At 42.8% G+C, this 27,431-nt stretch overlaps 1 protein-coding gene across 1 annotated transcript in view; it reads right to left on the bottom strand.

The window, feature by feature from the left end:
- Nucleotides 1–6,130: 6,130 nt before the first annotated feature.
- The window catches only part of il1rapl1a (interleukin 1 receptor accessory protein-like 1a), a gene marked incomplete at its 5' end in the record, with an annotated part of 122,958 nt that continues 101,657 nt past the window's right edge, over nucleotides 6,131–27,431 (bottom strand). The window contains 5 exons of the mRNA XM_084544855.1: nucleotides 6,131–6,912; nucleotides 8,428–8,598; nucleotides 10,743–10,886; nucleotides 13,331–13,476; nucleotides 16,838–16,970. Of these exons, the coding sequence (XP_084400981.1) occupies nucleotides 6,191–6,912; nucleotides 8,428–8,598; nucleotides 10,743–10,886; nucleotides 13,331–13,476; nucleotides 16,838–16,970 (1,316 nt within the window). The 3' untranslated portion in view covers nucleotides 6,131–6,190. The remainder of the gene's footprint in view (nucleotides 6,913–8,427; nucleotides 8,599–10,742; nucleotides 10,887–13,330; nucleotides 13,477–16,837; nucleotides 16,971–27,431) is intronic.

The following is a 27,431-nucleotide window of genomic DNA, read 5'->3' as shown; positions in this document are numbered from 1 at the left end:
GGTTATGACAAATAATAAAAAATAAAATGAGCAAGTGCAGCCTGACATCAAAAACTCATTAAAAAGATTTTTGCAAGAGCAGTGGCGTCTCCAAGTGTGACTAAAAGTGGCAACTGCTTTGTGTCTTGGCTTCTTTTATTCCTATTTACTTCAGAATAATCACAAGCCGTCAAAATAGAATCCACGATGCCGATAATGACAACCAGGGCCACTGAAAACCACTGAATCACACTGACGTTCATGCGAGACCATCATTAGAGAATCTCATGTACCGCCTGGTGGTCTCATAAAGCATTGCAGAGAGCTGTGTACACAGACAGGCATGTGCGCGCGCACACACACACACACACACACACACACACACACACAGGCACATTTGGCACTGTGGACGTCAAAGAAGAAGATGAAGATATTTTTATTCCGGTATATCTTCTCTGCATGTTCCTCCTCAATGGGGCCTATTTTCTCTCCAATTAAGTCCTTAATTGCTGTGGGTAATAAAGAGTCTATTAATCCTGTGTCTGCTAATAAAACTCCAGCTGTCTTGTATAGGAGGCTGCCAACAGGCGACAGCCACCAAGCTTTTTTTTTTTTTTTGAGGTTGACAGCATGTTGTGTGTGCGTATGCGTGCCACCAACTGTCGTCATCTTTTATTAAATAAACTACACCCAAAGTTAATTGTAGTGGTTGCGGCCCATTTATTTATTTTTTATTGGTACTGGCATTGGATTTTTTAATTTTTTTTCTGAAACCATCTGAGCTTTGTGCACCACGTCTCCAAGAAACATGTCTACAGCCTGTATTTTAAGGTGACAAACTCTGCCTTTAACCCAGTTTCCTCATTCTTCTGCCTTTAACTAAGTCTGTCCCTGTCTGTTTCCCTTGCCCCACTTTCTGCTTTTCTCTGTTTTCTCCTGGGGTTGGCAGACATCAGTAAATCTGCTTTCTGCTTCTGTGTTTACCAGCGTTCCTTTCACAAACGCCCGTTGTAGCTAGCGTTTGTCCCCAGGAGATGGCACTGTTTGGCAGTGGGACACCCACCGTTGTGTTTTTGTTGCCAAGCAAAGTCAGGCATCAAATGCAACTCCTTGGCTTTAGGCCCAAATGTTCCTTATATCAGCATATCTTCTGTCTGGCGTGCCTGGCTCTATCTGACAAGAGAGACAGGATGAGAGCAAGGGGGGATGTCACTCAGGAAAAGTCCTCCAGACAGTTTTAAACCAGGGAATTGGCAGTTACATGGTAAGTATTCTAGACTATATCAGTACATAGATTCCCATCATGACCTCTGTCAATGAACCCTTTTTTCAGGGCGGACATTTTGACATGTCATAGCAGCAAAAGCACAGGTGAGGAAATCGATGGCCCAGTTCCATTAAGGTGTGACAGTGATCCAGACTTCAAGAATCCTGGAACTATCTCACATGAACAGAATGCAGGTATAGTTAATCGACACCTGTGCTTTTCCAGCTATGACGATCCGAATCATCTGCTGTGAAAAACGTCTGCAGGCCTTTCTCCTTTGCATGTGGCATTGGCATTTCACTGTAACAATTTTTGTAATGTAAAGTGTTTCCTTGCATGCTCCTTTCTGCTATAATTTTGGAACCATTTGTTGTCTGCAAAGCACATTTGTTTATTTCCTCATAGAAGGCAGATGTAGTGAAGATGGTCTTACATGTTTTTCAGTTTGGCTGCCTTCAAATGGTGAACCTTGTTTATGAGAACAGTCCATATGAACACGCCGTTTTGGAAATGACGGTCTCAGACGGTTTCAGAAATGGCTGAGGTGAATGGTACGCTCATAAACAGTAAATCAGTTGTATAGAGTTTACTTGGCAATTTTAGAACATGTCAGAGGAAAAAGTCGACATTCTCAACAGCGTCAGTGCCTTATATTACGCCTTCGCATTTTCTACATCGAGTAAGTTGAAAAACATGAGCCATAAGTCTTGGGAACTTACCACTTGTACCACTTGGCAGGTATTTTATGTAGACAGCTTCCTATCTCTTAACTGGCAGCTAGAGTCTTGTAGTATTATGTTGTCCATTACAAGAGTAGTTTGATGTAGAAGTTTGGTTGTTTTGTTCCAAGACAAGTCAACAGATGATGTCCAGGTAGGTGGTACATGTCCAAGAAGCATCATTCTACACGAATGGCAGGTCCAAAAGCAGAATCAGTCACCCCCATTGGTCGTCTACTTAATTGATTAGCCTCAAAGTGACGTCAGTAATAAATATACAGTCAAAAGAAATACTTTGCAACAATGAAATCTATATTCTTGATGTGAATACATATTGTAGTGTCTCATACAAAGGTGCCCTTTCTGCAAGTTTATTGAACCACGGGCTCTCGCTCGGCAAACTCTCAGCTCTACCATTTGTTAATACACAGGATTAGATGTTACAATCCCTTGTGCCAAGATCCCAGGCAAAACACATTTAGAGACCCTGTCCAACTGAGAAACCCTAACAAACCTACGGTCATGAGATATGACGATTAAACCTGCAATCTAAATGAACTAACCCAATGCTGCTGGCTTGTATGGACCGCTCAGCAGCTAACCAAACAAAGAAATATCGCAACCAACCAACATGAAGACATCAGACACCTGGCCTAGTCAACAGCAGTATGCAGCATGTCATTGGGGGTTTCAAGTGGGCACCTCCCTTCACCGATGTTTGGTTATGTTAGGCCCACGACACCTCAAGAAGGCTTAACAGTGAATTCCAGTGTCCTGGAGTCACCCCCCTCCACACTGCCACTGCAAAACCCCGTTTTTCTCACCATTCAGTGACTATTAACAACTAATCTTTCAATAATTTAGCCCAGTCCTTTTATGTAGCAATCAAACGCACTAAAGTTACGCAGCCATCCTTACCTTTAGCTAGTTCCCCAGCTAGCATGCTTCCTACGTGCCCACATCCACTCGATCGCTCTCTCAGGTGCCCGGGACATGTTGCATACGGCAGTCCTCTGTTGTTGTTTTTTTTTTTTTTTTTCGCGTATGCCCAGCTCGCTCAGTAGCGCAATCGCCGATTTTGCCACAAATCCACGGCAGCCCACGAGCCCTCCATCCATTCTGCTCTGCATCTGGTGCTAACTCTGCATACTTAGCTCTCTTTCGCTCGTTAGCCTCCTCAACTCTATCTTCCCACGGGGCAGTCAGCTCTATGAAATAGACTACTTTCTCTGGCTCAGACCACAACAGCAGCTCTGGCCATAGACGGGCGTTAGCTATCTCGGTTGGAATAACCAGCTGTTCAAAGTCCGCCCTCATCTCTCAGGCTCCTCCTACTCTTAGCTGTCCTGCCTGATGCCTGCTAGTCTAGCCTTTTCTCCCTCCCGTACAAACTCTATGCGTCCATTCTCTCTGTTAACAGCCATGGAATTTACATTCACCCGTTTTTCCTCAATTGGAGCTGCTAAACATTTCAGTACCTGGTTGTGATGCTGGGTGTAACGTCCTTGGGAAAGACTAACTTTACAACCTGTCAGAATATGGCTAAGCGTACATTCAAGTGCACAGTGGGCAGGCAACATCCTCACCTACCTATTGGTTTAGATTCTGGGGAGTTGGCAGCACATCATAAGTAGCCCCTATCATAAATCTAATCCTGCTGGCCTCCATGCTCCACAGCTCTCTCCACTTCAACTTCCTTCTCTCTACACTCTCCCAGTTCACCCATTGACCCTGCTTAGCACATCTTACTGCTTCCTCTTGTTTCTGTACCTCTTCCACTACCATCTTTCTCCTTTCTACTACTGATGCCTTGCTCCACAGAGGTTTCCCTGCACACAGTCCTAGGCTTCCACGCCCTTGCTGTACATGGCCTATGATATCCCTATGCCTAAGGGCTGCCTGTGCTTGCTGTACTGCTTCTTTTGGGTTCCACTTCCTGTCTTAACCGTGGGCGCTGCACTCACAACTCCCCGTCTCTGCCATGGTGCATTCACTGACATTAAGGACAAACAAATGTGCTCTACAACCACAGCAACAATGTCAACTGATAGGACACGACAGAACTTAACATAAACACATGAGCTTATCAATACTGTGCACTGCAGATATGTAGAGCCTATCAATCAGTACCATTAATAGTACTTTACAGTATGTTGTAAGGTAGTGTAGCCAGGATAAAAACAAACAAACAATGAAATTCACCAGTAAAGTGTTGATTTGCAGCCTCCTTTCTGTTACTGCTGGATGTTTAGTGATGTGTTAATTGACTGCTGTTGAGGGGGACCGTTCCTCCGCTATCGTTTTCGGACGCCTTTTCAGATGACTGTGCACTAGTAATTTTGTTGTATTTCAGGACTGACTTACATTTTTTGCATGTCACGGTAGTATGGGCTTCATCTTTGGTCAAGTATTTCCACAAGCTTGATGAACCGCTGCTAGTTTGCCACAATAACCCACTAGGCTCCTCACCTGTGTTCTCGGTGGCGTCCGTGTTGTTATTGTCATGTGACCGGTGACAAGTCGTCCTTATGCTTAAAGCGTCATGGTGCAGCAGTGAAGTCATCTAACCAACTAGTCACTACAACCCCTAGTGTGTACCAGAAAACAAGAATGCAATCAGGTGTGTTATAAACTACTGACAACAAACAGATAAGCTTGGACACTAAAGGAAAACATCCAAAGGAAATCAATGTTTTTAATGTGCAGTGAGAAAGTAAGGGCAACTGATAATGATTGTGTTTCTATAAAGATAGACATTTCTTTCCAAGTGAAAATTGTGTTTATATATTTATATAAATATCTATATTATATATAGAATACATATCTATTTGCTATGCATACTCAAAAATCACACCTTCAAATATATTTAAAAAGTCTTTCAAAACACATATGTATTCTTTTCTTTCCTTAAACATGAACTATCCATATGAACCAAATGAATTATCAGGATGGGAATAATAATATTATGTTTTAAAAACCAAAACATTGAAAATGCTTCACTTTTGAATCGAGAACAGTAGAGGACATATTTTGTCATGTGGGATTCAAAAGCCACCTTAATCTCTTAACAAACCAAGAACCACGTTGCAAGTGTACAAAACCGGCATAACACTTATACACAAATCCTCTTTCTATGGAAGATGAAATGCAAATAAGTATGACTTCTCAAGCAAACTCTTTTCTGTTATAAAAATAGAATTCTTTTTAAAATAATCTACAGATTTCTTTTTAAGGTGAGGCATTTCACTATCACTCTAAAACAGCAAGGCTGTTTGTTTCAATAGAAAATATGAAGCTTTAGAGAGAGATCTGCCAGTCTGTCGGTCTATCTGATTGGAGAGGACTAGCACTGCTCCCCAACCACTCCTCCTCGGTCCCGCAGGGCGATATATTTTTGCCATCTCCTCCTTCTTTTTGCATATTCTATGATTTTTTAAAAGAGAGTTTCCTTTTAAACTAGATACACCTTTTACAGGTAAACAAAAACAAGTGTCGGCTCCTCAAGGTTCCTGAAATGTCCAGGCGATTTCCCAAAAGTTTTAAAAATGTTCTCTTAAACTACACAAAGATTTCAAAAACAAACAAACAAAAAAACACAGCGGCGCAGGTACGTGACATACTGGCTCTCCAAACAAGCGTGTTAAAATAAGAATAAAAAACTAAAAAGAAAAAAATAACAAAACAATAAAAAATATACAACTCTGTGTAACAAGTTAAAGCAAAATTCTACAGTAGAGAAGGCAACTAACATGATTGAATAAAACAAACAAAAGAACAAAACAGGAAAACACTGATGCTACAAATAAATTGAACTATATGTACAGACCCTGTTTTCCTTTTGTTTGTATGTATGCACATTTTTGTGTGTATGTATATGCATGTGTGTGCACAATTGCCATAGTGTGTTCATCCTTTAATGTGGAGTTCTTGCAAGTCCGTTTCTCGCTAGTCAGTGAAACAGTGTTTTCATGTTATCCCCTGTAGTTCCACATAGAAAACGTCCTGTGTAAAAGAGGTGCGGTCCTCTTCAAAAACAAGGGAAAATGTCTCCAAAAACCTGCTGTACCTCCATTAACTGCTGTTGTTTCACAACAGCTGGAGGCAAATGGATGGACTTTTTTTTTTTTTTTTTTGCCATAATCACGACTCCACACTACCAGACTGAGCCTACTCACATCTGACCCCGACTCTTCGTTCCTAAAGCTGATGCCGAGTCTGTTCATCATTACCAGATGACGCTGGAGATGCTGGTTTCTCTTGGCAGCAGAGGGAGCATGGCGTTGTTGGCGTGCGCCTCCTCCAGGCTGTGTTCTCGGCTCTTTCCTGGAGGCCTCTGACCGTTCAGCAGTGTTAGAGGGATGTTGCAGTAGGTGTGCTGGTTCCCCAGAGAGGAGAGAGGTGGCAGGGTCCCTCCTGGAGGTAAGTCGTACTCGTAGCTGCGGTAGTAGTGTTTCTGCCTCATGGTGGTGTGGTAGGTGTTGTGGAATGAGGAGCGCAGCTCTGGGTGGGCGGTGGCCATGGCGGTGGAGGTGGCAGCTGCCATGGATATGGCTGAGACGGTCTGCAGCTCCCCAAAAGGGCCCTGCTCGCTGACGTCCAGCGCCGGCTCATGAGTGAGCATGGCCTCCGTGCGCCTGAACGGCATCTCGTACTGCAGCTGCTTCCAAAACTTGGAGTTGAGCTTGTTGCTTTTGGGTCCGCGCCACTTGATGACGGTGAGGGTTTTAATGGTATGTTTAAGAGCCTCCACTTCCTGGTAGTTCATGATGCCGCGCAACTCGGCACACTCGATCAGGATGACTTTGATCTCACCAGTCACCAGCATGTTGCGCAGTCGCGTCTCCAGCTCAAAGATGCTCCAGCCCCGTCGCACCACATAGTTGGGTGTCATGACTATAATGAGGCGTTTGCTCTGGTCTACGCAGCGCGCCACGTCCTCTATGTAGGCTGCAGGAAACAAAAAAAGTAAAGAACGAACAGGACAGAAATTCATAAGATTTGCAAAACAGTTCAATGATGCACACTGAGCATGTTTTGATATCATTTAATGACGTCCACAACACTTAATGATGCATGAACATATAGCATCAGACACAAAACACAAGACAATGACAAGTGGATAGCATCTGGTCTAGAAACACATTTCTGTCTGTAGCTTTTGGTGGGCAGGAAGACATAGTGAATAGATATGTGTGTAGATACATATCTTAAAGTATGGTGTTGAATATGCATTGTTTGCAGTGTTTTTCTACATATTGCAACCAGTATTCTGGAGCGTAGATCCACATGGCTCTAAATGGTGGCCAGTTGTTGCTAAAGCAGCAGATTCTATAGCATTAGGCTGAGTTTCTCTATTGACCTGATATGTCAGATCTCACGATGGTGCCACTCTAAGCGTCTCTCTGAAACGTCCTAGGAGCATGTTTATGAAAGCAGCTGATGCAAGAGGAAAAGACTGAGGGCGAGTACCTCCAAAGAGTCGTGTGTCATCCTGGTAATGCTCATTGGTGAGACCTAAACATAAACATTTTAACATTCAGGTCACAGGCAGAACACAGTACAGACACAGAAACATGCTCAACAGTCGTGAAAAAGTGGCTACGTCTCCTCTCGCTCGTCTTTTTATTTCACATACAATCAATTGAGATACCACGTTCCCCTGATTAGACATTCATCTACAATGATTTTACTTGGCACTTATCCTGGCAGCAATCTTTTTTTTTTTTTTTTTGATTAAAGTACAGAGGCGGCGGCTCAGTCAGCAGGACTCAGAGCCTTCACACATTTCCGGTTGATGTTTAATTCTGTCTGGACCAACTAGGACGTGTTCGCGTTTTATCTGTTCCACATGAAGCCTAAAGTACAAACACACAGGATCGCTACTAACTAGAGCGCACTGTGCACCGCCGGCACAGGCAGATTACTAAGCAGAGTTAGCACGCATGAGAATACGTTCAGACAGAATTTTCATGGGTTTATTAATGCATGGATGAAAACCAGGGAGGATGATATATTTGTTCAATATATATCAGCTCCTGGTACACACTATATACTGTATTCCCACGTCTGTAGCACACATTATGGGAACTGCTGCCGAGAAAGGCTCTATCTTCCATTTTTATCCTGAGAGGTTTGAGAGGATATTAGAAAAAAATTGTTCTTGTTGACAGTATTGGACTGAATATTGCCTTTCCCCTCATCCCCTCATCTGTTCAGCACTGATGAGTGTGGTTTTCCTCCAGTTGAATTTACGCTAACAGCACAAAATGTCGAAGCACGAGACGTTGACAGTGAAAAACAACACTGAGGACACACGACATACACTGCAAACTATGACAAAGTGTATGAGCCCAACACTGCGGCGACGCAGTGATAACAAACACACAGGCTTTACACTTCTCGACAGTAAGACATATATATGGACTCGGGCACGTGTACAGCACACACGGTCGCAGCGCTTACTTCCTGTTGGGATGAGGTCTCGATCTGGGATGAAGAGTTTGTAGCCATAATGTTTCTCCAGGACGTCTGGGAGGATCTCCAGGGCGAAGCGCTCCTCCTCCCTGGTCTCCTGACTCCACTGGTCAGGGTCCACTTTGGTGTAGGACAGATACGCGTCGTAGTCTTTATTTTCTGAAAAACAGAAAGAAACTGCTGAGAGTGGTTCATAAGATATGCACTGAACAAATCAAAGTTCAGCAGCTCGAGTCTTGGAAGCTCAGTCGAAAACTTTAATGATTGGACAAAAGCATGTGGACACCTGAACATTAAACCCATATTCTTGATTAACATTTAATTCCAAAATCATACTTTTCATCTGTTTGACTTTCACAGTATTATGAATAATTAAAACTACTACTACTAACACAAAATAACACAAAGTATTTTGGTGTCAGAATTGCTTTAGCACGTTTGTGATTCTCTCACATTAGGTCCGTCTGTCACAGAATTCAGAAAGTAAAGGCGACAGAAAGTATTGATGCATTTTAAAATGTTTTTAATTGTAGCTGTCAAGCAATAAGTCCTTCTCATAAAATCAGAGCATCTAAAGGTTTCCAGGTAGATTATAAAAGATAAAAAAAAAGAACAGAACTGAGGTTTGCAGAGCAAGTCAGTCTCCAGAAAATGTATATTTTATTTTCTGATGCAGTCTGTAGTCTGACTTGATTTTAAAATGAAGCTTCCATTCACACAGACAATGTGATACTTCACTGCATTAGTTTACTTTTTCTATACCCTCTGTACCCACGCGTCGCTTTCTGTAAAAGGCCGCTATAACAGTCTCCACTCTCTGACCTTTCCCGTAGAGTTTCAGAACCTGTCTGCTGGGATTTACTTCCATTAAGCCGCAAGAACATGGTGAAGAGTTGGGAAGTTGGCCACTAATGCTTAGCGATAGGGCCTGGCTCGCAGCCCAGTCAAATTCTTCCCATCCAAACTCAGCAAATCATTTCTTTTCTGGATGTTTAACTGGCATTATACATCTCCAAACATAATGTCTAAATGCTTTGTGCTTAGCATGCTCACTTGGAAGTCAGTGGCCAACTGCATCTGAAAAAAAAAAAACTGTTCCCACTGGTGTCACATACATTTGGCCATGTAGTGTATATTAGAAATAAATTGGGGTAGATACAAAAATATCCGACACAAGATTCGAGCAATACCGTCTTCTCCACCTCAAAATGATTTCCCAGAAGACAGTGGGAAGAACTGAAAAGGCAGAAAATAGACAATAGGAAAAAAAAAAACACAGTACCGGTGACATGTTCAGTAAGTCCTAGTCATTACGCTCTGTAGAAACTGGAATGTGGGCCAGCCAAAAAGGGAAGATGGGCTCTTTCAAAAAAAATAAATAAAAAACTCTTTGAGGAGCATGCGCAGCTTTGAAACTCTCTGGAAAGGCCAGGGCTGTGCTCGATAGGCTCCAAACATCAAACGGCGCTTTCAAATTAGCAAACCAACCTTGCAAATTAACCACCTAGCAAAGTTGGAAAATCAAAAAACAGCTTGTATCAGCGGTCCCTGATGGTATGATTCAATCATGTGGAAGTTTGAGTCAACAAAACCGTATAATAGATAATTCATGGCGCTGCAGAAACAATCCAGCGAGTTCAATCTTTTTGGGAATTTTTGAAAAGAAAGCAGAGAGAGTCAAAAAAACAAAGCACAAAGGGAAGACACAGGTACACAAACAGACGGATTCTCAGCTGAAGCAAAAGTTCTGTGGAGGAAGCAAAAAGTTGCCCTCCAATTTCAGGCTGGTTACGCTCCTATTCGTCGCTCTGGGAAGACGCTTCGAGACTCTCTAGTCCCTGTGCGCTGCTATCTGGCCTTCGACGGCGGAGGGTGGGCATCATTCCATGACATATTGAGACTGATCTCTTTTTAAATGGGCAACAAATTGAAAATCTGTCTCCTCTCTCCCCCCCTATGCAGCCATGGCGGCGATGTACATACACAACCGTATTCACCTCTATGCCAAACAAGCAGCAGGAGGAAATGTGCTGCTGTCACTGAGACAGAAGTGGAGAAGACATCTGTATCTACGAGAGAGTCTGTTTTGGATGGAGGCTCTGACAGAACACGCACGCAGAGATAAATAAAACCTTATGCACACTGGCAAACAAACTGAACACACTCACATTTATGGCAACGAACCAACAAAGGCTTGACTTTTGAATGACACGGGTCTGGTAAAATGGGTGGGAACAAGGTTTAGGGTAAAAGGCTACGAGACAAAGAGAGGTGTTTTTTAAAATGCATCGTGTTGCCTTTACCTCCATCGACGTCCTCACTGCCAAAGTGCCTCCTATAGAAGAGCATCAGCTCAATCTTGTAGCATTTGTAGAGGGAGATGAGAAAGATGAGTAGCAGCAGGATCGCTCCCAGCCCCCCTGCCAGCTCCACAGTGTACATGAGCTCTGCTGAGGACAACACATACACACCAAGAGAATAATCAAAACAGGTACAAACTCCATTTACAGTGGAGTTTATTTATTCTGAAACCAGATCAGACTCGAATGTCGTCGTCTTTGTTCATCATTTTCTATTACAAAGCACTTAAAGGACACATTCACATTTCCTGGAAAGCAGGACAATCATCAGCATTTTCGGAGCTCAGCTCAGCGCAAAGCAGAATCAATCTTCAGAGACATGAGGCTCATAATGAGTTTGAGAAAAATGAGAGGGCACATTGCAAGGAGACACAAGGAAGAAAAAAAAAAAAACGAGATAATGAGAAATTGGGTTAATTTCTTTGGAGCGGCACACAATGACACGGCTCTGCACTTTGGCTGCCGTCCATACTGGGATTGTGACAACTCTGGACATGGACGGAGGCATTTTCAAAACAAGAGGCTTTAGCTTACCCATCTCACTGTCACTCCCTTCTCCCTCTTCTCTCCCCTCCTCCTCCTCCTCCTCCTTTCTCTCTGTCTCTCCATTCATTTCTCTTCTCCATTATCTCCTCACCATCTCCCCAGAGACCCAGCTTAGGGAAAGATGAGTTATGGTGTGTATTAAAGCAGCATTTACCTGGTTGGCTCAGCTAGATCAGGTTCACCTTATATCACTGTCACACCGTGGGCTGTAGCCCTGCTCGGCTGCCATGGCAACCACAATGCACTCTCACAGATACAGGAAAGGGGTATCTTTAACGTCATTATAGAATCAGTGTGAAATCCCTGGATCTTATTTGTTATTGAAAGTTATTTGACCTCCAAGTAGACTTTCTATAGAATCGTTCTGACTTTCTTTTAACTTTAAGTCAGACTAAATAATAAACATTTAATAGAGCACGCCTATTTGTCTCGGTGAAATTTAGAAAGTTAGAGGATCACTCCAGCCAAATGTGGAGAAGGTCACAAGCAGCTAGAGCCTATCCCAGCTGTCACTGGGCCAGAGGCTGGATGCACACTGTGCAGGTCACCGGTCCATCACAGGGCTAACACACCTACAGCATCACCCAATTAACATGGTAATGTGAAAGTGACCTAGCCTAGCGTGCATGCGGGAGAAAGCTGGGAAGACCCACAGAAGCACAGGGAGGGACTTGCAAACTCATTTTCTGCATGATGTGGATTTGAACCGTTGTTGGATTTGAACTTGTTGCTGTGAGGCGACAGAGCTAATGACTGCACCTCCCCATCTCACATATTACCTCTAAATATGCGTTATTGTCTGTAGATAGCTTAGCTTAGCATGCTGACTGCAAACATGGCAAACATCTGGCCTGGCTCTGTTCGTAGGTGAGGAAACCCCCCCCCCCCCCCCCCTGCCAGCACATCTAAACCTCGCTAATTGTTTAAATCACAAAGAATATAAGTTGCAAAATCTTAAACTGCCTCTTTGATGTGAGAAGGCAGATTTCTCAATCACTTGGTACGTTGTTTTTCCATAAACAACATGTAATGCCTCACATAAACAGCACTATCTCTCTCATAGACTATTCATTGGCCTTCTCCATGATTTCAATGCTTCTAACTCATTATCAGCAATCATCTTCACTCTCCAAGCTGTTTATATTTCACTGACCAGCACTTCCTTTCTGCCTGCTCTCTTTTAATTTCTCTCTTTGATGAGACGGAAGGAAAGGCGCCCTGCAGACATCAGACCTGCTGCAAGGCTTATGACTGATGCATGCTTGAAGGGGGAATATGAAATAAACATCAGACTAATGTGGATGAGAATGACACAGACAGAGAGAAAGAGCGAGAGGGAGAGAGCTGGAACTGAAGTATTTCTTTGCATGCCTCTCCTCAGAACTGCTGCTTTGACAAAGAGAGTTAAATGAAGCTGTCTACAGTCTGCAGAAACCACTCAAATGGAATTGCGCCGTCTACAAAGAGCGATCACAGAGACAGAGATTAAAGCGGGGGGAAACAGACATGCAAGGACTTAAAATGTAATTGTATGCCGGACTTATTGGCCTGTTGGGAAAAGCTCAGGACCAATTTGCTGTTTAAACAGCCATCAAATTACCTCTCTTCGAGGGTGACAACCAGAAAGCATGAAAACAGCTCCAGACGAGTCATGCTAGGGAGCCAAAATAGCTGCACAGCTACTGAGGCACATGTAGGAGAAATGACACAACCGAATGTAATACAAAGCTTGGGGAAATGTGTTCCCAATAACGCACAAGACTTCCAGGATATTTCCATTTGATGAAACGCTGCAGCCAGGCTTTGATTATTTTATTTATCACACGGTTTTCAGAGAGCTGGAACGAGCTGATACAGACTCTACGATGAGATAGGGCGGATTGAGGTGACTTTTATAAGAGAAAAAACTCTTATTGGGGAAATAAAATGCAAAAGAAGAATGTTAATGAGGTTAACAACTCTTGAATTTGTCAGCGAGGCCTTACCCCTCTTGAAAAGCTGGACGGTAGCTTGGCGACGGCCGTTACCGTTTTCCACATAACAGGAATAGTTTCCCAAGTCTTCCTCTTCCAAAGAGTCAATAGTCAAGGAAATGGCCACTTCCTGTTCTCCGAGATGCTCCTTGACAAGCCTGAAAGAAAAACAAAACAGGGAAAACTGTAGCAACAATTTAGAAAACAGAGGCCTCTGATCTGTTACAAACAGTATGATGCGATAGGGTTTCAAAAGTCATCAGTTAAAATTCGCGATTCGCACAAATTCACCCCTAAACAGTGTGCTTCTGCGGTACAAATGCGTCTTGATGAATCCCCCACTGTGTTACCTTAAGTACTTCTCGGTATGTTAATTTCTTTCTCTGCGCTCAAAACATATGAGAAATGAAAATCAATAAGGGATCTTCCTCAGCTTGTGCGGGGGGCAAATCAAATAATGGCGATGAGAAGAAAATCTTTTTATAGCGGCTGCCATGGTAACGGCGAGAAGGAGAGAAAGTAATATTCCATAAAGTAAATGAGTGTCCCCCGCCGGGCTGGTTGAGCCTGATGGAGGAGAGGATGGGGAGATAATGCTCCCTCATACCTTAGACACACTACTTAGCCTACTTTTACAGCACCCTCAGCACAAATGACACTTTGGAGGGAAACAAAGCGCAAATGAGAAAAAGACCTCCTCTGTTTGTGTGTGCATGCATCATCGACGAGGAGAGGAAAACTGTGTATGCGTGCGCGAGCGTGTAGGGGGATAATGACTCTCAAGCATCTCACTTCTCTCTCGCCTTCAAGCCGATAAACTGCACATAAGGACAGCATGTTGGGTGGATTTGGCGTCAGTAATTGAAAGTGTATCATGGCGTGTATGTGTGTGTGTGTGTTGAGAGGCTGTGGTGATGGTATTGAGTTTGCTGTGCTGTAGGATAGGGGCTGGGGTTGCTGAGAGAAGGAGGCATGGGAATAATTCATGTCTCTCCAGGGAGTGGTGGTTACTTTGAAGCCTCCCGTTTCACATTATCACACTGTGTGAGCCATCACAGCCCGCTGCCATACAACCTAGATGGATAATGACCACCCTGAACCTCTGGAGGAGAGGGTGAAGACCTATGATTTGTTTCCAGGTCCAGGTGAGGCAAACAGATGCAGGTGAGAATTGAATGAAAGCACAAAGAGCAAAAAGAGCTGGGCTTGAAAGTGTGAGTTCGAATTAGATACAGTCTGCTTTTCTTTGGGAGTTTACAACCGTAGCAAATCGAGTAAATCACAAACTTGTTCTCAACCTATAGCCGCTGCAGGCACCTTTCCTTCTATGCTCTCTCCCTCCCTCATTAGCAGAACCCTGCTGTTTAGTGATCAATTTCCAACGCATTCAGTCCTTTTACACGCTCACTTCAACGAACGCCTGCAAAACACCAACTGAACTTGCTCAATAAATTATCGATTGCCTCCTTTATTATGCTGAGCCACATTTGTTTTGCTAATTTATTAATCTGTGCGTGCTATGCTAATGGCCACTCATCCATGCTATGATAACGCCAAGCACCGGCCCTGTCCCGGTGGCACAAATGAGAATTTATGGGCTAGGGTTTCAATAGAAATGAATTCCTCCAAATCAATAAGCCCAGAGTCGGGTAAATAAAAGAATGTAGAAGTTCAGTTTTCTAAGTTGGGTTGCAGATATATATCCGTGATAAAGCTAAAAGTGTGCACGGTTGCCAACCTGATGGCGAGGGGTAACCCTTAGAAACGTGGCCTCTGAATCTCCTCAAAGGGAGAGAGCTTGACTTCAGGGGAAACACTCCTTCTCCTTCCCTTTCTTTCCATTGTTCTCCTTCTTTGTGTAACGCATATACTGGGCCAGGGAAGTAAAACCGAGGCACTGGCTGGGTCTGCAAAAAGCCGAAGGAGGCAACAGAAGGTGGATGATCGAATATATTATTGATCTACTGCATTAAAAAATATCAGAATGAATTATTGAAAAGATAACCCCTCAGCCAGTGAGTGGGGGAATCCCGATGTCAGGGAATAATGGCGGAAGAGAAAGAAGGAGAGAGAGGCAGAGAGGGTGGTTTAACAGAGATTTGTTTCTGTTGCACATTCATATCAGTGCACAAGAAAACTCACTATCACAGATGTGTCTTTCTTTACTCCTCAGTGACTTGTACCATATTCCCTTTCTCCTTTTCGCTCCTTCCATGTCTGCTACCTCTCTCTTTCCTCCAGCTCTCCCTCCCCTCCCCTCCCCTCCCAGCTCCCCTCCTCACGGCCCATCTGCATGCCGCTATAGGTGGGTGCAGCAAGGGAGATAGCAATAGTGGCGGCGGTGTGAAAAATGGCAGTTGTTAACCATCTGACAGGGCTGTCTCCCCAGAGCTGCAGCCTCTCCAAACAGCCCTAATGGGAAACATGCGCATGGACCGGCGAACGGACTTGTTTAAATGTGTTTCACCACTTGGAGAGAGAGAGAGAGACATGAAGATGGGCTTGTTTTAAATGTCTGAAAGCCCAGAGAAAGTGAGGCTTGTTGGGGGAAGCTTCATAACGTTGCATAAGATCAAAAGAGAGGGAAAGGAACACAAGTGGTTTGAGAAAAAAAAAAAAATGTTTTCAGCGTCTTCTTTGAAGATGAATTCGCAGGACATAGATTTGTGGATGTGGTGGTGAGTGTTAATCAAGAAACGGGCACACTGTTTTGATGCAGACATAAAGAAAAAGTCCTGGCCATGCAAAGAAACAGAAACAACACAAAATACAACGTCATTTACTCAAGTTCTTAATTTAAAAACTGCACGTCATACGGAAAAGGATTATTTTCCACTATGCTAAATGTAAGTATTTTAGAATGATCCTTTCCTTCTCAGTATTACAAATAAAATACTGAAGAGCATATGACACCCTGACACCCATTGATCCTTGATTTTGATTGGGAATAAATAATTCACAAATTTATTCTTAATCTTATTGAGAAATGGAAGAAATTTTAAAAGAAAGCAAGAGAGGAGAGATCTCACGTCGAAACAGACATACATGCAATGGATGTTGTGAGAATAAGATAGAACTGCCATGTTGAATAGGTTTCTTTTGTTTTGATGAAAACATCGGACTTTTTAGTATTTTCATTTCATGACCATAGTGGTACTATTTATTATTATTCAGTTGATTTTGTTTGTATATAATAATAATGTAGTTTAAACAAAAAAAATATATATATATAGGTGACAAAGTCAATGAATAATCTCCTAAAACAGCTTCCAAACCTCGCATGATGTTCACGCCATGGCGAAATAAATTGAAAACAGCAGCTGCTCGGAAAGCAGAGAATAAATCTCTCTAAAGCGCCCGGTTTAGCGAACGCAATTTGGAGTTAATGGGCTAAAACGTGCAAAACCATTGGTGTCGTCCGTTAATATTTTGCGGTGAATTTATCCACATCTGCCATTAATTCCTCATTACTGCCAAGTCCGGCGAAAAGATTTCCAATCCGGGGCGCGTGTTTCTTACTTGATGTCGCTCTCCTGGACTCTCTCTTCGTCAAGGTCCTCTATGAACTTCTCCCCCTTCATCCAGTAGATGAGCGGGCTAACGTCACCGCTGTAGCCGAAAAAGGCCCGGCAAGTGAGGTTCAAAGCACTCCCTGCGAAGACAAGAGACATCATGTTGTCATGCTTGATAGCCCTGCTGTCTTGTTAAAGGCACGCGTTTCATGTGCACAGCCATTAAAATATCGTGTCGTATCAAACTGGCGCCTTCAAAGTCAATGACTTAAACAAAAACATTTATCAGTGACAAGGGGTGACGTGCATTTACCACTTCTTCAGTCTGCGCATCATACATACGCTTGTCCACATTGACATTACATTGACAAACACACACTCAAAATTCTTGTCAATTACGGTCGCATGAGAGAAAATGTAAGTTTGACATTTGCCCACCGTCAACTAACCATGGGGGATGTGCAGCTGAAATTAAAGCAGACAGTCCTTCACACACTGTCAAGGGCAGCGTGTTTGGCAATGTTTTGATCGTTTGGTCAACGGCACACACATAGAGTACAGTGCAATGATCTGGAAGCAAGTGAACAATAATGAACACATGAGGGCACTCAAGAGCTTCCCGACAACCCCCTCGAGACCGTGTGAGAAAATATGGCAAAGGGAAGTGTGAAGCGACAGACAATAACATTATTTTATTTAGAGCTGACGCTAGGTACGAAGGAAGGTCAGGAGTCAACAACTGCACTTTGCTGAGAGTTGATATGCCAAAGAAGAAGTAATTGTAATTGTCATTGGGAAACCAGTGTGACCTTTGTTCTGTGAATGGATGCATTATCCTCTTATAAACTCCAAAACCAATTAAAATCTTTTCCTTCAGATTTATTACAATAACGCTCCTGGTGTTATTTTGTTATTTCAGAAAGATGAAATGAACTACAGATAAAAAGTGAAATATATAAACCAAATGTTACATGCAGCATTGGTGTGAGCGGATTAGAGATGTCATAAACAGGCCAGTTTTTACTACTCATGGAAGACCTTCAATGTCCACAAACTCTGCATACAATAAAATAAAGCATTGATGGCACATACTATGCACATGTTTATTCTGCACTCCACCGAAGTGGCACTGTGAAAGGGCCTAGGGTGCAGTAATCATATGCAGCTGCCCCCCAGCAAACCACACAGCAACATGTAAACAACACACAGCACATACGGCAAGCTGCATGGTGCAGGAGGCTCCTCTCCCGAGAGTCTGTGCTGTGAATTGCTTCGAGGTACGTCATTTGGTATGAAAAATGCATGTTTTCTCCCTGTTTCACAGCAGGATTTATGAGCAGGAGTGCAAGGTAAACTGTGCTGGTGTGGGGCATGTGTTAGTTAATCCAGATTATCATTATTACAGCACCATGGACAGCTCTGCGCAGTTTGTTTAGGCAATCAAAGGGAAGCACTGGTACTTAACACCTTAAAAACTAACTATGTTTAAATCAAATCCTTTCTGACACAATCAAAATTAAACATATGTATGCCGAGACAGTTTTCTTGCATTACATTATAAAGTGGTTGCTATTTTCCTGGACATTCACCGACGCCCTTTGGACCCACTGCACACCACTGACAAGATGTGTCACAGGTCACACGTCTTCAGATCAATACTAGCAAGGTTATTTTTAAAAGACTGTTTGTCTTTGAACTAAGGGGCCCGTATCCTGTGTGCTCTTCATGTCCACAGACGACACATCTTCAAAAGATTGCACCAGGTCACTCGCTGCACAAGGAAAGTTTTAAGGCAAGCAGGGAAGGAGAATGGGAGGACACTCAGGAATGAACTGATGGTACTGTCTGTGAGGAGCAGTGGCTGGCATTTCCAAAGTTCAACAGCCACTCTCCGCTTGGTATTTGTGCACAGCCGGCCTCTACAAAGGCTACACGCTGTACCTACAAAATAGGACCCTCCTGCTCGTGATTACCCACACATACACACACACACGGGTTTCAGTGAGGCAGTACTTTACTATACAGTCGGACGTAAGGATTTGTAAAGCAAAAATCCAGCGTAACCATACTGTACATATTCTACAATCTCTGTGTCTGTAACGGATGCCGCATTTACCTTTTCCTCCGTTTATAAATCTGCACCATGCTGTTAGTTTATCCCTTAGATCAATTGTAAACTAGGAATGCCACGCTGCCAGGAGCCGCTGCCTGGAGAGGAAGTTTCTACTGAGCTGCCTGGGAATCACAGGAAACTGTTGAAAGCCTCCTGCTGTCTCATTCTAATCCAAATGCAGCACTCCTCCAAAAGCTCTTACAGCCACCTTTGTTACTTCTTCACACCAGTGGGTGGTGTTGCACCTGCATCATCACGATAATCACATTCACAGACATTTTGTCAGCGCTGGACATTGTGTTCCAGTCCATTCCAACAAATTGCTTATTCATACATGCACCAAAAATAATTCAGTTTATTCATTTCCGATTGGACCTTGCCACATGATTTGGGAAGTGTTTCTTCCTCTAGCCTTGTTTGCTTGTCCCACACTCTTTAAAGTGAGAGGATGTCACACATAAAAATAGCTACCGGGCAAAACAACAACACAAGGTGCTTTATTAAAGATTTGGACATCATTTTTTTATAAGCAGATGGAGTTCTTCTGGTCCATGTTGGCTCAGAAAACAAAACTGAAAGTTTACTCTTGGAAAGTATTTATAAATAATGAGGGATGAACTGCCAATTTCAGTCTCATTGTTATTTTTAAAGGACGAATGTGTAGAATTTAGTGACACCTAGGGGTGAGGCTGAGGATTGCAACTATGTCTGTTTTGTGCCACTGTAGAAACATGGCAGTGCAACATCGGAGGCTGCATGGTATCACGTACAAATCAGGTGGACACCAATGGAGGAGTCAGGGATCAGGCAGGCTCAGAGGTAGTTTAATCAAATGCAGGGTCAAAACCAGGAAATCAGGATTCAGGCTAAGGTACAGAGGTCCAGCAGGCAAAAACTCAGGTAGTATAGAATAGCTAAAGTCACAACAAGAAGACTTGAAGAAGAAACTGGCTGGGACACTTAAGGAAATCCTACAAGACGATCTGACACAGGAGGAATGGGGAACACAACTTAAAACACATTAGGGCGGGGAAAGCAATCACAGACAGAACTAGACAGGAAGACAGACTTCAGTAGACAAAACAGGAAGTGATGAAAAGAGGACGGAAAACTGAACTTAAAAATAACAGACACTACGTGGCCCTGACACATGGAAGACGACGGGCTTCCTGTGCAGATGTGCGGTGCTCATTCTAAGACAGCAAAATTGATGATTTGTAGTTACAGGCGATTAGATACTATAATGAAACCATAACTATGAATGCTATTTTTTCAATTTCTGCTAATAGATTACCACTAAATCATACACACCGGGCCTTAAAATAAAATAATACTACGTATAAAATGTAATTATTAAATTAATTTAAATGTAACATAATTTATTATATTAATGAAACACATAATAACGTCATGTGTGCCATTTAAAATATTCAATTTACAGACATGTCGTCACACCGCCGTTAGCCACGGGGATAAAACTGCAGCAAGGTTGACTCTGCTATATATTATCCAGCTCTATTAATACATCCATGGCCAGTTCTTCTGCCCTCCCTTTAGAGCCCAGAACCTTCCAGTGCACGGCTGAAGCACCACGTTTGTGTTAAGTTCCCGTTAAACATATATGACTCCGGCTGCAGTTTACTGTCGGCGCAGAAAGCAATTGGAGGTGTGTGTTGAGAGGCTGCCGAAAAATATCTTCAAATATATTAGCCAGGCAGAGAGAGGGAGGTCTTACATAAGCCTGGCATGGCTCTGTCATAGCGCAGACTACCGTGATGTAAGGCTGGTTGAACTTGGAGCAGATGGTACGAAGACTATTAAGCGGGACTGGAACAATGAGGTGAATAATTCCTGTACTATCAAGTTACAAAGGAGGAGGAGCGGCTTTTTAAACCCCTCTATTCTCTCCTGCCGTCAAAGCCCACAGCAGTGTCATTATTATTATGATCTATTAATAGTCTTGGAGCAGTTCGTAACCCTTAGTAACTCACAGGAACGGATGAAGGAGAATTATTATGCAGAAAATACTGATTTATAAATGTTTGTGAAAGACAGGTTCATGGTTCAGGTTCTGGTACATACATTAACATGTAGTTACATAATTTGCATATCTGATATTAACCTTATTTGAAAGTTTTACTCACATTTAATTTATTTTTCTAATAAATGAGTCTTTCTAATGGATTAATCAACTACAACAACAAGCTTTCTCTGTTATCATATCCCTTTCTTGGTTGTTTTTCTCTCTTTGCCTTAGTAAATGACTCTATGTTGCTGGAAAAAGAGAAAACGAGCTCCCGAATGAATGAATGAACGAATGTCTGAAGCCTGGGTAATTAAAAGCCTGTGTATCCACTTTAGAAAAAGACAACCGTAGATGAGGAAAATCCACAAACCTATTACACCGAACAAATAAAGCATCATGTGTATTAACATGCAGTCAGCGTTGGGTTAAAATTCAAAATTTTAAACCCCTGTTTCATGTATTGAAGTAGTTCACAAATAAATGTGCCATTACAAGACTTGGCAAGATGAGGTGTGAAAAATATCCCCCGCTGACTGAATGTGCGCCTTGTACAGCACAAGAGCATGATTAAGTGTTTTCATGAGTGTGTGTTTCTTTATATGTGCACGTCTTTGTGTGCCGCTTCTGCCTTCACATGCGCGTGGGTGTGGAACAAATCCATGTAATCTGAGTGATTGACATCCTCCCCCCGGCAGAGAGTTGGTCACGGCGCCTGATGGAAATGAGACTTAAAAGCTTCCCTTCCTTTGACTTCGGCCAGTGTCTCTGAGAGTCTTCCACACAGACTGATAACAGCTGTGGTCCAGAATCCAATATTTGGTGGAGAAAAGCATAATCTAAGACTAATTCTCAACCCTAATTATGCAGCTGAGGTGACGGGTCAAGTTGTACAGACTGCTACTGCAGATCCGGTCCTTTTGTAGTGAAGCCTTTGTGCTGTGAGTCTCTGCAGCAGGATTCTTTCATCTGACTATCTGAAAAGCTGAACCTGGAGTTTCCATAGTAAGACAAATGTGTTCACCTCATTCTTTCTCAAAAAATTCTTTCGTAGGCACTTAGCAAAACACCTTCATTAGTCACAGGAGTGCTGTCAAATCCTCTTTGGGCACTTTGGAAAATATGCGCTTTTGCTGCCTGGCAAGAGAGTTAGATAGGAAAATTGATACCACTCCCATGTCTAGCCACATCCTAAGGCAACGGTCCATTGTTTTATAGTTGACAGCTGGTCGCTGGTGGATAATCCAGGCTCTGGTTGCCTAGGTAACTTTCTTGTGTATTTCCCACCGCAAATGTTTCCGAGCAGAACAAACAGAACATAAAAATATTGCTAGTCTTGCTGTCATCTCTGTCTATTTGAAAAGAAAACACAGTGACATACATAGATAATTACGCTGCCGCTCCATCTGGGTTCAACTGATGCTACGAGCCCTATTGGTTAATTTGGTGATAGGAACCAAACTCATGGACATTGCGGTGAACTCTGATGCTCTCGTAGGACGTCGCCTGTATCACGTCGAGATTAGACCAACTAGATACCAGTCCACATTGCTATTAACTTCCTCTATCTTTGCTACAGTTTCATTAATTGCATTGACGTCTTACGGCCTCTTCACCACATCACTGCTAGTCACTTCCTGTGTGTACACACCTTCTGAATGGTATGAAGTCACAGCCAACAATGTGTTAGTTTAATTTAAGATAAAGACAGGAACCAGACAAAACGAGCCCAAAGGTTAAAGCAAATCCACTCACAAAGATCTCTAACGTTGAGTAATTTACTCATTATGACTCACAAGTTTGGGCACACTGACTGTGAGGTTACCAAGCAATCAGCAGAGACTCCGGAAAGTCACTGCAAATAATCTCGTACATAACCTCCAGTGCTGTTTTTTTAGTTTTTTTTTATTCACATTAAGGAAGATATACTGACTTAATATGTGAGCTTTAGAGGTGGAGATTTTGTTTTCTGTGTGCAAAGCCAAAATAGTAATCCTTGGAGTGACTAACAGCAGGTATAAGTACACCGCATGATTTTAATTTGGCATACAAGGTCATAAACAGAAAACCACATTATGGCTTCAAATCACAAATTATTACATGACACACCAATGAAAGGCAGTGGAAAGAAAACAAACCTTGAGGTAGAGCTGAGCTTTCTTCACTGTGACCAGAGAACTGAATAAACAAACGAGTTGGTAAATGACTGAGTGAACGACCGAGTAAGAGCAGGAACCGCAATCGGATTCTGAGCGACTCTAAAATGATGCGTGCTGCGCGGGGTCATAAATTTGATTCGCATCAACTCTTGGTGCATGTTTAGCTGATTTCACAGTATTTGGGATAATTAGGCTTCACAGAGCTGGCAATCAGATTCACACAGAGGAATACTTTCCAAGCCAGAGGAGAGGAAAACAAACCTTGCACAGAAAACACTCTGCAGATGCTGTCCAAACTCAGCACAGATGCACAGAGCGCACAGCGAGATTGACAGATTCGCCGGCAGAAGTACAGATGAACGAACAGACAGGCAGGGAGGGAGGGGGGAAAAAAAAGCAGTCCAATAAAACCATGCACACACAAACATGATTAGAGCAGACACACACATGCATGTCATGTCACTTCTTTCCTTTCACTCAGATCTCTCATTCTCCTAGAATATTCCTTCTCTTTTTCATGACGCCGCTCGGAGCAGAGTCGGATTGTGTGTTTCTTTGTGTGTGACAGCCACCATCATGTTTTATTTGTAGAATACGCAACAATCTGGAGAGCCTTTTGAAATAATCATGGTCAGAGTGGGTTTGATGTTCCATAACACACTCCGGTCTACAGCACAACCTGGTGCTCTTTCTCTTAGCACTTTACTTTCAAGGTAGGTTAAAGTCTGGCACAAGAAGCGCTATTATGTGTTGGTCTTTTTCTCACCTTGAAGTGCACTTTGCTCATTTGTTTGATTTTTTGTTTTCACCCTGTGCAAGTGGGAGGGAAGGCACAGGAAGATGGAAGCTGAGGTCATCGGAAGCATCTATTCAGTTTTCATTTAACTTGTGGAAATCTATGAAGATTGCATGCATTTTGTAGAAGTTTATATAAATAAATACACTGATTATGCCTTTTCCAGACACAAAACATGGGTTAAATCTCATTAAACCCTGCACAATAAAACACCAGGATCCTGCAAAATGGTGCAATCTGAGAGTTTGTGGTACATGAGATGTAAAAGAACCGGAATTAGAAAACTAGTCTCATTTTAACAGGTCCGCTTGTTCCCACCAGCCTTCCCAGTGCACTCATCCAAAGACAGGATGTTACCAAGGGTAACAGCTGCGTGAACCGTCTCCTAGTGCTGCTCCAGTTTTAAGAGGACTCTTACTTGTAATACGATATGATACAACAAAATGAAGACGACATCCAGACAGTGAGGAGAAAAAATAACCATTAAACCACACACATACACACACACTGCAAGTCCCCACTTTGCTTAATATTACAAATTTTCACCAGAGCGTCTTAGACATGATTTTAGCTTGATTTAAAGCATAACTAACAGGGGACTTGAAAAATGTCCCCTGTTCAACGTGGAGTCCCCTGTTTGTGAGTGTGTAATGACGCCAAAGTCCCCTGTACTGCTGGTTGACAAGTGCACACACATGCACACACACACACACACAAAAAGGCTACGAAAGAAACACGCTTAGTCACTCCTTCTCGCTCATACCGGATAAATTAAATTCAAACATGCTAAAGTATCACAGCCTCCGTCTGTCTGGAGTACAGCATGTGCACTGAAGATTTCAAACTGACACTCTTATAATTTGTTTTTTTAGGCCGTGATAATTGGCTTTCACATTGGCTGGCCCATATGTACATGTCTCAAACTTACAGTAGAGCAGATGAATATGGAGACAGCTTTCTACAAACTCTCAACATACTGAGCATCAATCTGTACAGAGAAAGTTGTGGAGGAAGAAGCCATAAATAAGCATCGATTTGAGTTTCTTTTTTTGTATAATAATCTTAATAGATAATGGATTGTAATGGAGAAGTACCTTTGGTTTATCACCACCTTGCTACAGCCATAATACACTAATAACTCTCAATTAATCATTTAAAATTAGTATTTCTATAACTGGGCAAGCTTTGTTGAATGTAGAAAATGGCCTCAATAGCTGCACAACGTGTTACAAAATTAAACCATGTCTTGGTACTTTGTGAAATAATTTTGAGACTTCCCCCATACCCACAAAAATAAAGTTAATCCTCAAAAGGCTTCATCTATTTTTGACGCCAAACAGTTATTTGTGTTGCGGTAAGCAGTATTTGCACCTTGCCGCTCCGGCATGATAATACTGTTTTCCTCATTCCATATAATTCTTCATCTGCGGTGAGAGATGATCAAAAGTGGTGATACTGAACACGGTTTTCATGCCAAACATTGATATTCCACAGCCTAGTCTTTGACACCTGACTTTAATTTCAGGGCTTGGGTATTTTAAGCTTTCATTAAAATGCCTGAGCAGAAAGCTCCAGTGTGTGTATGCATACTGTATATGTGAGTGTGCGTGAAGAAGAAGTGAAAGAAGAGAGAGTGAGAGAGTGTGTTGGTGAAGATTTCCTGTGGATAACGCTGTAGGAGAATCTGATACAAGTCCTGTCACTCATGACTCTTCCCCCACAAGGTGTGAAACAAGCATGAAAAAGTGCACACGGTACTGTGTAATCCCTATTTTCTGCAGGATGAGACGGTGAACAAGACGAGGAACACACAGGCACTTGTGGCTTTGGACAACGAAATGACGATACATTTCAAATTGCCTTCAGACTGGCTGGTGGTTTGTGAGGCATTTGAGATTGCTTTTCACTACATTAAATATATACCATGTGTGTCTGTGTGTGTGTGCACGTGCAGCAGATGGAGGTACATGCACATGTGGGGTTAAAAATTGATGAATCTTATGGAAGGTGGCAGTGGAGAAGTCCCCAGTGTATGCTGCATATACTACTGTACATACATTTTCTGAGAGTGCGTAAACTACATGCAGGCTCAGATTTACCCTGCAGTCATATTGTGGCACACTTTCATAAAATACACAGCTCTTGTCGAGGGAAAGAAAGAAAGAAAGAAAGTGAGATGAGCACTGAGAAAAGCCAGTGAGCGACAACTACCGGCATCCCCTTGCCATTCCTCTGAATTCTCATGGCAGTTCCTTGCACCAAAAATATCTAATCCCGCTTCTTGTCCGTGCTCATCTCTCAGCGCAGGACGGGGCATCTCTAGAGGACCATAACCGTGCAGGTGCGATCACTGTTTCCTGGTCGTATCAGGAACGGGACAATAAGCTCGGAAAAGTCAGAATCTGTCTGTCAACATTTCTTTTCTTCAGCTGCCTGCAGGTTACCATGACTACGCCTACTGTGCCGGGTAGCAGCAGCAGCAGCAGCAGCTCTGTAGGCTCCGTCAGGACAGAATATACAGTAAAGACAGGCACTGTGCCACATCAGGACCTCTGTCAATGTATGTCGATAGTGAGCAGCAATCATGTGGGCTCTAATTGGAAAAGGGCCAAAACAAAGCTCCGGGTCCACACAAGAAGAATACAGTTTTACCGATCAGGTATTCAGATATTTTAGAATCCCTGCATCTGCAAAGAAGCCCTCCTTGTAAGGCTTCTTCTTCGTGGCATAGCAGCGAGCTGATGTGGAACAATAACAATAGGCTGAACTGATTACATTTTACTCTGCATTGCGGAAAAGTGCAGGTTGGTGTGAGGTGGGGGGACCAGAGGGGTGAGAAGTACAGTGAAAGGGCGGATTGGAGGATTTGGGCAGAATAAGAGGAGGAATGAGTAAAGGCAACGAGAACATAAAAGAGTTGGGGCCCACCCCCTCCGCCACCTCAGCTTCTCTTCAGTTCTAATATCGTCCCCTCTCCAGAGACAAGCCCTTAATTACCATTACAAGCCTGAGAGCTTTTAACAGAAGAGAATCCTGCTTCTTTTCCTCTCTGTTGCTCCTTCTCATCGTTTGTTCTGTGGCCCCTGATGATCCGTCAGGGAAATGTAAGCCTTTAATTACCGGTAAAAATTACGGCCTTTGTGAACAGGTAGTTGGTGCCCTCGCTTTCATCTCCCCTTTCGTCTCCTAATCGTCCCTTTTTTGATGACATAATAGGTGCTCTGTCCGAGGACGACAGAGCCCCATTATACCGTGAAAGGCACTGAGGGGGATTATCCGATTATGTGATGGCGATCTTAATAAACATTCCTTTATCTTTCTAGCAATTTTAAACTGAATGAGGGATCAGTGTAGGAACAAATACCAGCAACACATGTCTCCCTCAAAAATCAACACCGTGGGAATAGAAATAAATCTCAGAACTCCCCGGCTCAGCAGTATAATGGGAACCCTCGGCTTTTTAACCTTTCTGCACTCTTTCATGTTGTAATTTAGACTTTCAGAATATAC

This window comes from Chelon labrosus, assembly GCF_963514085.1.
Source record: "Chelon labrosus genome assembly, chromosome: 5".
Classification (NCBI taxonomy): Eukaryota; Metazoa; Chordata; class Actinopteri; order Mugiliformes; family Mugilidae; genus Chelon; species Chelon labrosus.
The sequence above is the reverse complement of the archived record's forward strand: the minus strand, read 5'-3'. Positions and strand labels throughout refer to the sequence as shown.